This window comes from Nymphaea colorata, chromosome 6 (genome assembly GCF_008831285.2).
Source record: "Nymphaea colorata isolate Beijing-Zhang1983 chromosome 6, ASM883128v2, whole genome shotgun sequence".
NCBI classification, from domain to species: Eukaryota; Viridiplantae; Streptophyta; class Magnoliopsida; order Nymphaeales; family Nymphaeaceae; genus Nymphaea; species Nymphaea colorata.
In genome coordinates, this window is record NC_045143.1 from 3,140,905 (window position 1) to 3,155,463 (window position 14,559).

Consider the following 14,559-nt stretch of genomic DNA (forward strand, 5'->3'; position numbering starts at 1 on the left):
AATGTTGGATCTTGTAGGAGTATGGACTGGTTCAACCTGAACGGAATCAAGTGTGCGTTGGACATGCCGATCCCAAAAAACATCTCACACTTGGAGTTGGGAACGGGCCGGCGACTCTTAGTGTTGGCGATGATGGTTCTAGTGTTCTTAGTGAATGTGACGACGAGTACCAGAAAGATGCACATACATTCGTTTACACGATCCAGCAAGGCAAGCTTCTGAACCCTGAGCAGAAGGCTGACCCCGAAACTTACGCCGACTGTATCCATTGGTGCCTGCCCGGGCTGCCCGACACTTGGAATGAATTCTTCAACGAGTTTTTTTTTTTCCTTATTTTTTAGTGTAAGCTTGTCTCCTTTGGCCTGACAAGGTAAAAGGCGGCTAGGAAGCAGGGGCTGTCTTTATTTTCTCAGTGTCTCACTAGCTGTATTTCCATGTTTTATTCATTTGATTAATGCAAAACTTCTAGCACTCAGTGTTATTATTGAGAATGATCAGTAAAATGATGGTGATGGTGAGCTTGTTTTAGATGTTTGGCTATTTATTTGTATATTCAAAAAACAAAGAGAGAGAAACAAGAACATCTATAAGGGCGTGTAACACTTTCCAAGATTTGAACTACGAACATGACTACAATATGACATCCAACCTAACTGTTTGTACTACTTGTAAAAAAAAAGTGGTTAAAGTGCAAGGCTCACATTAGGGCAAAACATGAGAGTATCTGACATGACCCATAAGAACAAAAAGACACACCATATTTTTCACATGTACATTTGTCTTTTATTCAAAATATAATACACGCACACACACACACACACACACACACACACACATATATATATATATATAATGATCGCTTTTAAGCAACAACTGGCGATCTTGATAACCAAACCCATATAAAGTTTTCTGAAAAATATATATATAAAAATAGATCCACCATTTTTTCATAATATATATATATATTAGATCCACTAAATCGACCAACCTACGTATGACATAAAAATAAATGGTAGTAAGATGTCAGTAAAAGTTGAATATGAAGAAAATACATTTCACAATTGACAACAAATTTAAAGGAGTTTGACACCTAACCCATTCCTTTATAAATCAATTGCTTTGGGTGAATCCTGAGAAGTCACTTGATTCTTTCAAATTTGAAATACTGATGTGCCAAAATGTCTATGGTAAAACTGATAATTCATGAAGCTAAGGATCTTAAGTTGGATCCTGAAATCCTTACTTCACATTTTCTTTCCATTGAAAAAATGTCATATTTAAGGGAAAGTCTGATTTTAAGTCCACGGTTATTAAATCCTAAGGATTTTAGATGAGGTGCCAATAAATGTTTCTAAGCACTTAATACGTCTCCAAGAACAACATGCAAACATGGACAACTCGGAAGTACACAGGCTAGAAGAAAATCTAGGTGAAAAAACTATTTAAATCCCCAACCAGATAAGCTTGTCCGACCAACCTCAACTAAGTCCACCAACGTGAACCCGGTGACTGCTAGACATAGTAGGCCACCACATACCCGACTATGCACCATGAACTTGGTAAGTCTGAGCTAAGTTGAGTCTTCAGCCATTACCAACTCCATTAAGTGTTTAATTTCAATTAACATATCATTAATCTCAACTTTATTAATTTCATTGCCTAATATCGCACTTGGGCTAAACTAATTGGCATTTGAAGTTATTATGCATCAAGCTGACTCGCATCGCATAAGTTTACAGGAGGACGCAATTAAGAGTGGCGCACTTGATTTGACCGAACGAGTATTAAATTTGCTAAGTTTGTTCAAGTCAAGGCATCAATGCAGCAGGATCTTATTTTTAATTATAGCACTCAACTTTTTGAACACAAAGGCAGTCGAATTCCATGTATTCTGATCTGAAAATTCAAAAAACATTATGGAGCTTCGCCAGGTAGGTCATTGTCAAATTAATAAGAGATAAATGCTTCATTGTTTGTACTTTGTTTTGTGTACTACGTGCATGTGCATGTTGTATGTTGTTTGTCTAATGAATAAAAACTTTTTTGTTTCACAATAAGTGAACTTCATTATGGAGCATTTGGTAACCTCTGATTTCATATCAGTAAAATCTCTGATTCATGAAACTGAAGAGCGAAAGCGCTTCCTCGTACTTCTTGCCTTTGATGTACCCAGCAATCATCGGATTCCAAGCAATGGCATCCCGTTCAGGACTTTTATCAAGCAGAAGGCGTGCATCGTCCAAGCTACCGCACCCAGAGTACATATGAATTAGAGCATTCTGCACGAAAGAGAACGAATCCTTCCCATATTTTATGATCTGCACATGAAATTCCTTCCCGCAATCCAACGCCAATTCTCGATGAAACGCCTTAAGAACAAAAGGGAAGGTGTAGTTGTCGGGACGCAATCCATTGTTCAGCATGTCGACGTAGACGGCGGCGGCGGCTCTAGGATCGTTCCAGCGAGCGTAACATCTGATAATGGTGTGCCAAGCGAACGTCTTTGCTTGGTAATGCTCTTTGTTTCGGGTGAATTGAGCGTGAATTTGTCTCAGTTCCTTAATGCTATTGCACTTCTCCAGAAGAAGGATTGACGGGTTGTGGTTGTGATTCTTTGGGTGGTGGGCAGTGGTGCCGATGGTGGTGGGGAGTAGTGGAAGACTCTCTAGAGTGGAGGCCATGGGCGGCCTCATTCCGGAGAACGGGGAAACTGAAAAGCAGAGCTGTGGCCGGAGACTGTGGAGAAGATCATGCAACTCCTACACCGTCGAGGCACTGGCGGTGAGTAGCCGCATCGATTCAAAATGACACTCTGTTGGCCTATTCCCATAAGATAGGTGAAGATGGGGCTCTGCACTCTGATAGGGACAACTGATACGGAGGTGTTATCCATCAGAGAGGAAGGCAACACTCCCTCTAAACAACAAGAGGGAAAACCAGCTCTAGCTTTCAATCTCTCTCAAATGTTAATTGCAAATCCATCAGTTAAGACGAAAAAAAACTTTGTAAACGCAAGATTATATAGAACCAAAATACAAGAATTTAATGAAATTAAGAACCTCCACCTCAATGTAGCAAAGCAGGAACAGGTAATGAGAGGATGCTTAAACCTTTAACAACGGACGGCCATTTATAATAACATAAGAAACGGCATTGATCCCGAGGTTGGCCTCGTTACCATCATTTCTAGATAATTACAAGTTGCAACTAGATTTTGGAGGTCTTCTAGCAACCAATGAAGATAGAGATTAAACAGGGTTCTTGGGAGAAAATAACTGAATTGAATTGCAAATACATATCAAGCACCGGTTTCCAGCACCCTTCAAGAAGGATTAAATGGTGGTTGAACATCTTGAAACCATGTAGTTCACGAAATTATGTAACATAACCAGGCATACGATTCACTTCCATAGAATTTATCTACAAAACATTGCCAAGTGGTGTGAAAGAAAGAAACTATTGCTGAAACAGTAACTCACAAACTTAGCAAACTCCAAAGCAGTTATTCGGGAGGAAGATGGACTCCCCCCATCTCGATAGCCTACCTGGTTCGCGCTTTGAACCATAGTAGCAGCCGCTAGGGGTGTACATGTGTTCGAGTATTTGTAATCGAAATGATTTCGAAAAACATTTATAAATTTTTAGCTGTGTGAAAACAAAACGAAAGTAGTTTCGAATATGAAAAAAAAAATATATTTTTATTAAAAAACTGAAATGTAAAATATAAAATATAAACGAGATGTAACAATAGTATGGCGAATAAACCAGTATTATCAACATGGCTTCGAATGATATATCGGATCCTTGCCAATACGATACGAAGCCAATACATGTTTTATTTTCATTTTTCAAAATCAATTTAAAATATTTAAATTCAAAAATTTGAAAAATAAAGCGGTAGGTGACGATATATCATTGATACGTATCAGTGGATGTGTTGTGTAAGTGTAAGAAATCAATTCCGATACGGAGCTCATACTCTTACTTGCAACATTCAAAATCAATGAACTGTCCAAAATATAAAATAAAATAAAAAACACGAGAAGGAAAATATAACATATTTTTCTGCCGCCCACAACATGCTCTAACTAAAAATAAATAACAGAGCCGCCTAATCCCACTTGCACTGGGGAGCCTCGAGGAGAAATAAATGACGTCCATGATGGTGAACGGAAAAATCGGTTGTTTGGATTTAGAAGGAAAAAAGTTATTCCATGATTGCCGTTGCATGCATCGTTTCGATGCACAGGCTTCCAGCAACGATACTGAGGATCTAAACGGCAACAAGACAGAATACTACAACCTTAGAGAATAAAACAATCAACCGCATCCACATTGATAAGCACCTCAATTCAATTCATTCAAAGATGCCGAATGCATCTTACTGTTCTTTCTTCCGAGAAAGAAAAAATATAATAGAAGTAAAGACGGCAGGACAATTAAAATGTAAACGGCAAAGCATGTTTATTACTTCTCAAAAGAACATGACTGCTTCCTACTGTTATTCCTACTTGTGTCCGTCTTAAAGGTTGTCGCTTCTTTCGACTTGTTCAACATTACGTTCCAGTCAGGCAGTCACATTCCACAAGATCACCAGGATTGTCCTGACATATACAAATAAGCAAGTTCCATTAAGCACTCTCATCTCTTGCGCTTACGCAACTTGCAGGACTTGATGAGGTGCTGGGCGGCCTCCTTCAAGCTGGCTTTTCTTCCAGCTTTGAAGTTCCAAAGTTCTTTAACAGGATACCTTCCACTTGCATTGTATTCATTAAGCTCCTTAAGGGCAGTCACCACGGCTTCATATATGCCTTCACCCCATTCGGCTTTCAGCTCTTTTAACTTTTCGTCGTCTTCATTTATAATTTCATGTCAACAACAATTTCATCATCAGAAACTCATTGCTTCAGTCAAACGTTTAAAAAACAGGGGGGGGGGGGTGGTGGGGTGGTGGTGGGGGGGAGGTGTACATGTTCAAGAACAGCAGAAACTAAATACAATGCAACTGAAACTTTCGAAAGCAAAATAAAGAACAATAAAACCCCATTTCAACAACTAGCACAGTTCCACTTGTTCACTTTCTTAGGGTACCAAAGATGTGTGTGCATGTGTAAGACGGGGACAGAGACTGAGAGACTAAAATAACATTGCAAATACCCCATTTCAACAAATAGCACAGTTCCACTTGTTCACTTTCTTAGGGTACCGAAGATGTGTGTGCATGTGTAAGACGGGGACAGAAACAGAGAGACTAAAATAACATTGCAAATGCCCAATGAACAGTTGAGACCAAAACGACAGTAAATGAGAAAAGAAAGGAAGAAGAGAGAGAGAGAGAAGGTAAGAAACAAAATAGAGCTAAGTAAATATAAAAGATTTGGACACTAATTATGAGCCATTTAAACAATATGATTGATGGTTTACAAGGTGCTACATGCAAAACTACTAAAATGAATGACAATTTGGACTTTCATAGTTTCATTATACCTTATAAACGATCAAGCAAATTATTGCAAACTGGGTCCAAAGATCTCTAAACATGAAAATCCACTTCCATGTCTACCACTCATTATTGTATGCATATTCAATAATGATAGAAATAGACATAGTAGTCAGAGCCTTTAGCAATCTAGAAGCCAGAAGAAGAATGCGATTAAAATTTTTCATTTTTAAGCTGTTCCTTTTCAATTTATGAAACCAAACTGACAAAGTGAACATCATTTTGGGCATTAGTCCATAGCTTTTCCAAGTGACACTTATATGCACGTGCTATTCTTATAAAGCTACTTGCAGATATAGGTTTTGAGTCATTTATAAGGTAAGAACTTTTTCATCATTTATGAAGTCTAATCAGCATACTGGTGAACCACAGCGATGGAACTCTATAGTTTGACAAAATAACAAAAAATGTCACGTAAATAAACCTTTTGTTTACCCACGGGAGAAATTTTAGTTATATTTATAAAATGAGTGGTCAAAATATTACTGAAAAAGGAGAAAAAAAACTTTCCGCATCTACTACTACCACTTTTATATAATCTTTCAAGAAAAGAATAAACCTTTTATAAATTTGAAGTCCTAACTTACAAACATAAAAATTCAAAATAGGGCCAAAGAACAATATCTAAACTCCATACCTTACAACTGTCTCCCTCTTGGACCACTTTGAAGGGGAACCAACTTGGATCTCGCAATAAAACATCCCATGAAGAGGCTATTTCCGCTGCTTTGATTTCATAATCCTCAGGATACTTTTTCTTGCATTCCTCTTTGAAGGCCTTCAAATCAAGCTCACCCATTCGTTTAACTCTAATATGAGCACGATTGCTAAATAACTCGTCAAAACCCTACAATAGGAGCAACTTTGACTTAAGAGATGGTCCAACAAAAGTTTTCAGACAATGTGTAGCTTACACAAAACCAACCAGAAAATGAAGTATAAATCTATAAATAAAAGCAGTACCAACTCAAACTTCAGTAGAGCATAGAATCATAAAGGATAATGAAGAGAAAAAGCGATGTATCAAAACATGTAAGCATAATAACAGTATGCGAAAGAAAAGGAGAGCGATCCATAGTCCATACAACTATCATTTCTTTTCGGGCCTCTTGTAATTCATCATTTGCAATCCGCTCTTTGGCTAAGAGGGTGGTACTCAGTTGATCCAAGTCATCCAGCTCAGTTTCTTTTTCCTCTAGCAGGGTCCTCATGGACTGCATTTGGTCTCTAACATCATCACCTTCCATATACTCCATCATTTGTTTTTTTCCTTTCAACCTCTTTATCTCTACCTCCAAATTCTGCTTGTCCTCCAGCGTCTTTTGCATATCAAGAACCTTCCAGTGTGCCTCCTCTTTCTCTCTCTGTACATTTAATAAGCATTATTTAGACCATATTGAATTTTTGTATGATGAGCAATAAATTTTGTTAAACTAAACTACACATCGAAAATTTTCAACAGAGAGATGCTTTCATAAAAGAGTTGTACCAACTCAAACTATAAATAAAAGTTGTACCAACTCAAACTTCAGTAGAGCATAGAATAGTATAGGATAATGAAGAGAAAGTGCGATGTATCAAAATATCTAAGTAGAACAACAATATGCGAAAGAAAAGGAGAGCGATCCATACAGTTTCTTTTTCCTCTAGCAGGGTCCTCATGGACTCCATTTTGTATCTAATGTCAACACCTTCCATATTCTCCATCATTTGTATTTTTCCTTTCATCTTCTCTATCTCTACCTTCAAATTCTGCATGTCCTCCAGCTTCTTATGGTTCTTGTGTGCTCCCTCTTTCTCTCTCTGTACATTTCATAAACATTATTTAGCCCATACTCAATTTTTGTATGAGCAATAAATTTTGTTAAACTAAACTACACATCGAAAATTTTCAATAGAGAGAAGAAGCTTTCATAGACCTTATGATCCTCACATAGCTTCATTAAATTTTCATCAGTCTTCTTCTGCTCCATACTGGCTGCTTGAAGATTAGCATCTCTGGCAGCATACTAGAAATATAAAAAATTTAACATAGTAAGCTAACATGTACACATTTTAGAAGATAAATCATCCATTATGCACATATACAGTCGAAGGAAGGACAGGTCATAAAAACATGAATTCAGATACTCGTTAAAAAACAGCTAGGCATCACTAGACATTGGGAAATGCTGAAAGAAAAGCTTACAATAATTTGATCAACCTATAAAACAGTTCATACAAGAGGCACTTGGGATTATAAAAGAGTTTATGCAAGTGAAGACAGCAAATTAAAAATACAGCATGTCAAAAATACTACTTTTGTAAGTAATGAAATTCAAATCCATGACTTTTGCTAATTTCAATTTCCATGCTATACCCATAGATCAGAGTAGTAGATGTACTTGGATTCATATTCTAAAAATAAGCAAGAAGTATCAACCATGTATCATCAATGAAAGCCTTTCTTCAAAGTCATTTCCGACATAAACTACCAGTTTGTGAACTGACGGAGGCAACATACATGGACACTGGAGTTTTTCCCTAACATGAACACCAAAATTATAATGGACTCTAGCACAAAATGTAATTACAAACCAAAATGCTGATGTGCACATAGGTCAAACTTGTAAGTGATGCATCGTCTTGGATTATGAATAGATTGATGGACAAAAGCTCTAGGCACATCTGATACTACTGGTTAGCGTTGAAAGTTCTTGATAAAGGCGCATCTAGTGGCATCCTACATACAAACTGAATTGATTACTCATATTTAAATCATGATTTATGTGCAATGCTATTCTCGTAAGTCACATGCATGTAGCAAAAAAGTTCTGCCCAAAAGTTGGAAATGTGAAAGTTTGTGATACGATGACAATAATGAGCACTACCAAGCCTCAAGGACTCAACTTGGAAATTTTCAGATTTATGCAGAAACAATTATCAAACTCAAGCCATCGAGGATCAGCAATGTAGAAGCACTGTTCAAGATGATTATTAACCACGTATACATGCAGCAGCATTGTAGGTAGAGTGCTATATTTTACAATTTGTTATGGAATGTGACTTACTGTGAAAACCAATATGCTACACCCCTCAAACTAGTTTCAAGAGTGCACTGTGGGTGTAAAACCTCATAAGATATGGTGCAACATGTTTTGAATCATGCAATACTGACCTGGTGGCGAAAAGGGAACCAAACCCCCTTTTTTGTTTTGAGATTTACATGCACCCCATACTTGGAGTCCATTTGTGCATTTGAGGATAAAGACAGTGTTTTTAAAAGTCAATTTTGTGCATGGGAGACTGGTTTTTGTTAAAAACCCAGGTTTTTCGCATTTTTCAGCATCCAAAGTATAAATGTTTGACTGTTCCTGTAGTCCTTTCAATCTGAGGAAACATTGGTTAGATGACCATCAAACCTTTTTCCTTTTGTAAATCTTTCACTAAGATTTAATAATGGCTGGATTTGCCAGAAGATCTTGCAAACCAACATACGAAGACCATCAGACAGTCATGTTTAAATTTTAGAAGGACTGCAACATGCTATTATTAGCAATCCGCAACCACAGGATGGAACTTCATACGTTCAAGTTACACTTCATTAGCAACATGACAACAGCTTATGTTATGCCCCATCCATTTACATAAAAAAGCCACCTAATCGTTCTATATGATTCATATAGGAATTCATGCAGAGAAGAATATGGATTGCAATTGGCAACTCCACCAATCAATGTTATCTGTATCGTACGATACGTATCTTATAGGTCAAGAAAACCTATACGATACGTGTTTGAAACACGATAAACGTCCGTATCGTACACGTATCGCCCGTATCGTGCGATACGGGGGCCGTATCGTATAGGTTTTCTTGACCCTATATATTTCATTACTACTCCCCCTCTCTCTTCTTGTATTTAAAGACTCCAATAGACGTAGGAGGGAGAGATTTTGCCCATTTTCATCAAAAATAACCAAGGATTCATCAATTTGGGAGATATTATCGTTGAATCAGGAAAGATGATAACTATATGTTTTGAACTTATAAAATTGTGATGTAAACTAAGTCCTAAAACTCCAAGTCCTAAGACTCTAAGTCCTAAGATTCTATAAAATTTTCAAGTTTAAAATCATGATGGATGCTTACATGTTATCCTTGAAGATTTGATTTCTTATTTTTGAATGTGTCGTTGATACACATGAATGTTCCTTATATATGATGATCTTTTTTATATTTGAATACATTTTTCTTAATATCTGATTTTTTGTTCATTTTTTCAGATTTTTAATGATTTTCTCTATTTTTTATGATTTTTAAATATTTTTTAAAATTAAAAAATTAATTTTACGATACGCTACGCTACGTTTGCGATACGTTACGATACGCTACTCGAGATTACTATTTTTTACCTTTTCAATAGATGTTTAAATTCCTGTCACAGAAATAGGAATTACACTTAAATTTGGCACCTATCTGATGGTTAAAACTTGAAAGGATCTTGTGCCATTAGATTGCCAGTCTGTGACGTCATACATATGGATACTACAAAATGTGCTCTTTTATTGCTTGTTGCTTGATAAACAAAAAGGAAAAAGAAACCCCACTGACATAACCACAACAAGAAACTCTAGCAAATGATTTTACAAACTGCAAAATAATGAAAAGATGAACATGGGAAAAGAATAACAAATTTTCATCAATGGCTCCAGACAAAGTTCATTGGACAACTTTGACAACTTATACAGAACAAAAAATCTAAGCACCACGTTAAAACAGGCAAAACTTCAAAGGCCTTATGATGCCAATGGTATGAACTATGAACCAAGTGCTCGATCGCAAGTGGAACCATGCTACATTGAACCAGACGAGCACAAGCATGCAAAAGATGCATACAAACCATAGAATACTGAAACCATGAGTGAGGGAAAATATACAGTTGACAAAACGCAAACCTGTTTCTTTTCATCTTCAAATTTTTTCTTCTCGTAATCATTTTGTGCTTCCTGTTTTAGCAACTCCTTTTGGCGTCTTGCTAGTACCTTCTTTTTCTTTTCTAATTCTAATCGACATGTCTCACGCTCCTCACGAACTTCCACCCACAAAGCATGCTGCCTTCTTTGTGAAGTCCTCATTTCTGACAAAGCATGCCGCCTTCTTTGTGAAGTCCTCATTTCTGACAAGATGAGCAAAAAAGCACAGTAATTCTAGAAACAGTTCAGCGACAAGTATAAATAGGAAGACTAATGGAACTCTCAAAATTAAAGCTTCAGAATACTTGTATTAAACTACATACCAAGAACCAGCAGTCTTCGCTTAAAATGTGAGCAATTTTAACATACTTCCTATATGACAAATATTCACATGCAAAAAGATTGTTCAATATCAACAAGCATTATTTTGCTGTTTGTGTTACAATACACTCAGTTTCCTCAACACATACAACAGATCACCTAACAAGAAAACCAAAACTGACAATAAAATTGATGATCATGACAATGATTTACAACAAACTTTAAAACCCAAATTAGGGAAAACAAGCCAAGGGTGGAACATTCCCCACAAAAGTATATATGAAGAGAACATCTGCTTGTAAATCGGCCAAAATAAACAAATGCTTCAAGAAATTCACCCTTGAAGTTTCCACCAACTTAACAAAGTAATACTCAAAAGACCTCAAATAAGAGGAGAATAAAACATATATTGATCTCAACAAATAATACAAAAGGTAGCTAAAAAGCCATAACATAACAATAGGAGAGTTGCCCTATTTATAGAGGAGAGGGCCAAAAGGAAGGAGGAGGCAGTCCCAAAGGCTAGAAATCTAGCCGTTGGGACTAGTCTCCCTCTAGATAAAAGAGCAAAAGGAGAGGAATAAAAGGGAAAAAAAAAATATAGCAAGAGAAAAAATACATAAAGAAAATAAAAATTACATAAATGTCCTAACTCCTAAGTACCCAAAATATATGATATATATATATATATATATATTAGATGACTAATATATGTAATATACATACATATAGATGTATATATAGATTGGGATTAATCTCTGTCACACAGGTACTCCTCCTAAGGAGGAGTACCCGCACGGTACGGGTACGGCCCTGGGTACGGCAGGGTACTGCGTTGACCGTACCGGGTGCGGTCAACGCACCCAAGGTCATTTTTTACCTTTTTCAGACTCTGTCAATTTTGACTGAGTCCAAATTTGTCCAATTTTAATGTTAACGATTTTTACATTTTAACTTTTTAAACCATTTTAACGTTAAAATTTTCGAAACCCTCATTTTAATGTCCCACTTCCCTCTTTTTTCTTCATTTTAACTTCTATATATGTATGTGCATGTGTCTGTATGGCCGTACCCCCGCACCCAAGTTTTTTAAAAATGGTCCCTACCCGTACCCACACCGGCACCCGTACCCGCACCCGTACCCGTACCTATGTGACATAGGGATTAATACATTCTAACACCCCCCCCTCTCAAACTTACGGTGTCATAATCGAAAGTTTGCCTAGGAGAAATTGAAACATGGCAGCAACAAGAGCCTTAGTGAAGAAATCGCCGAGTTGATATTCAGATGGAACATATGAGAGTTCAATGTTTTTTTGAAAACTCTTCATGAACATAATGACAATCCATCTCTATATGCTTTGTCCTTTCATGAAATGTGTGGTTGCTAGCAATGTAAATGGCACTCTTGTTGTCACAACAAAGTTTGAGAATGCCCATATCTTTCAACAAACTTTTGAGCCACACAATCTCCATTGTCATAGATGTCATGGCTCGATATTCAACTTCTGATAGAGACACATTGTTCTGTTTCTTGCATCGCCAAAAAATTAATGAATTACCTAAAAACACACAAAAACCAGTGGTGGAGTGTCTATTATTGAGATCTCTACCCCAATCAACATCAGTATAAGCAACTAGTTCTGATATAGAAGAGGAGGATAAGAAAAGTCCTTTGTTAATTGTGTTTTTCACATAACGCACAATTTGCATAGCCGCCCCCATGTGCACTGAGGTGGGTCTTTGTTGAAATTGACTTATAACATGAATGGCAAGAGCAATATCTGGTCTGGTGATGGAGAAATAAGAGAGGGCACCAACAATTTGTTGAAAAGGAGTGAGATTCTCTAATAACTCTCCATCGTTGATTTTCATTTTTACTCATAATGCTTCCGGAGTATCCACAATTTTGTTGTATGAGATATCTGTTTTGTCAATTGATTCACTAGTACACTTCATTTGTGAAAGCAGATATCCTTGTTTGTTATAGGCAACTTCAATTCCAAGAAAATATGTTAGTCTTCCCAAATGAGTCATTTGATTACCTCCATGATTCATTTATCATCACTATCAGTACTTATCATATCATCAACATACAACAATAACATAATTATACCTATAGAAGTATTTTTCACAAACATGGTTGTATTAGAATAGCAGGATTGAAAACATTGATTAAACATGACACTACTAAATTTGTCAAACCAAGCCGTGGGAGCTTGTTTTAAACCATAAAGAGCTTTCTTAATTCGTAAAACTTTATTTTGAGGTAAGTCCAGGAGGAGCGTTCATGAAAACTTCTTCATTTAGCTTGCCATTTACAAAAGCATTGTTAACATCCATTTGAAAAACAGACCATTGTTTAACTGAAGCAACGACAATAAGAGCTCTAACAGAGGTCATACGGGTAACAAGAGCAAAAGTTTATTCATAATCAATCTCATATTCTTGGGCATACCCTTTAGCAACAAGTCCAGCCTTATACCTTTCTAAGGTCCCATCACTCTTGGTTTTGACTTTATAGATCCATCTACATCCTATTGTCTTTTTCCTAGAGGTAGAGAAACAATATCCCAAGTCTCATTGCTTTCAAGGTCTTTAAGCTCATGATTCATGGCATCAATCCAATTTGGGTCATCCTTAGCCTCAAAATAAGAAGATGGCTCATAAAAGGCGTTGCGTGCAGCCAAGGGAGAGAAGAGAAGAGAACGAGAGAGAGAGAGAGAGAGAGAGAGAGAGAGAGAGGGAGAACGTTTTCGTATTCTCTAATCTGCCCTAATCACACGTTAAATGAGAATAGGGTAAAATAACAAATTAAAAAAGAAGTCCACAACTAGAACACTAATTTGTAAAGAGCTGTTCATAAACTTTTAAATATTAAAAAACACCACCTAACACAAATATTATTCAACACTCCCCCTCAAGCTGGAGCATAGATGTTAATCATGCTCAGCTTGTCACAACATCTAGAAAACTCTGCAATAGGCAAGACTTTAGTGAAGATATCAGCGGCTTGATCTTCAGAGGCTACATGTATAGTGGAGATGATTCCCTCTTGAACCATATCACGAATATAATGGCAATCTACTTCGATGTGCTTTGTCCTTTCATGAAATACTGGATTATTGGTAATGTAGGTGGCGGCCTTGTTATCACAAAACATCTTCATAGGTGTAGAAGTAAAAATACCAAGACTTTCAAGTAAGGATCTAGACCATGTCATTTCAGCAGCCGTTTGAGCCATAGCACGATATTCAGACTCTGCACTAGACCTAGAAACAACATTTTGTTTCTTACTTCTCCAAGAGATGAGATTTTCTCCCACAAACACACAAAACCCTGTGGTGGACTTCCTATCATCAACTGAGCCTGCATAATCTGCATCGCTATAACCTTTAACATCAAGAGATGTACCCTTTCTAAAGAAAAGGCCTTTGACAGGGAAGGACTTCAAATACTTGACAATCAACATAGCTGCATCCCAATGTGATTTTCTTGATTTTTCCATGAATTGACTTAATTTTCCCACAGCGAAACTAATATCTGGCCGAGTTACTGTCACATAGAGAAGCTTACCAATCAACGACTTGTAGGCATGAGAAGCTATCTCTTCCGAGTCATCATCATATAGATATACCTGTGGGTTCATAAGAAGAGTTGCAGGTTTAGCTCCCAGCATCCCTGTGTCTTGTAACAGATCAAGAACATACTTCCTTTGTGATAACACAACTCCTTCCTTACTACAAGCAACTTCAATGCCAAGGAAGTCTCGTAGCTAGCCAAGA

The 14,559-nt window shown here is 37.0% G+C and overlaps 2 protein-coding genes across 2 annotated transcripts in view; both read right to left on the reverse strand.

The window, feature by feature from the left end:
• Positions 1-2,099: 2,099 nt before the first annotated feature.
• LOC116255904 (putative pentatricopeptide repeat-containing protein At3g15930) lies at positions 2,100-2,693 on the reverse strand. The gene has a single exon (XM_031631990.1). The coding sequence runs from the start codon at positions 2,691-2,693 to the stop codon at positions 2,100-2,102; it is 594 nt and encodes a 197-aa protein (XP_031487850.1).
• A 1,619-nt stretch (positions 2,694-4,312) lies between these two features.
• The window catches only part of LOC116255748 (protein INVOLVED IN DE NOVO 2-like), a 40,950-nt gene continuing 30,703 nt past the window's right edge, over positions 4,313-14,559 (reverse strand). Inside the window, exons 5-10 of the mRNA XM_050078299.1 lie at positions 10,436-10,656; positions 7,420-7,509; positions 7,133-7,303; positions 6,586-6,864; positions 6,138-6,347; positions 4,313-4,853 (exon numbers count right to left, since the gene is read on the reverse strand). Coding sequence (XP_049934256.1) covers positions 4,839-4,853; positions 6,138-6,347; positions 6,586-6,864; positions 7,133-7,303; positions 7,420-7,509; positions 10,436-10,656 — 986 coding nt within the window. The 3' untranslated portion in view covers positions 4,313-4,838. The remainder of the gene's footprint in view (positions 4,854-6,137; positions 6,348-6,585; positions 6,865-7,132; positions 7,304-7,419; positions 7,510-10,435; positions 10,657-14,559) is intronic.

Coding starts and splice junctions, on each gene's coding strand:
- LOC116255904 (XM_031631990.1), bottom strand. CDS start 2,693: ATGAGGCCGCCCATGGCCTCCACTCTAGAGAGTCTTCCACTACTCCCC.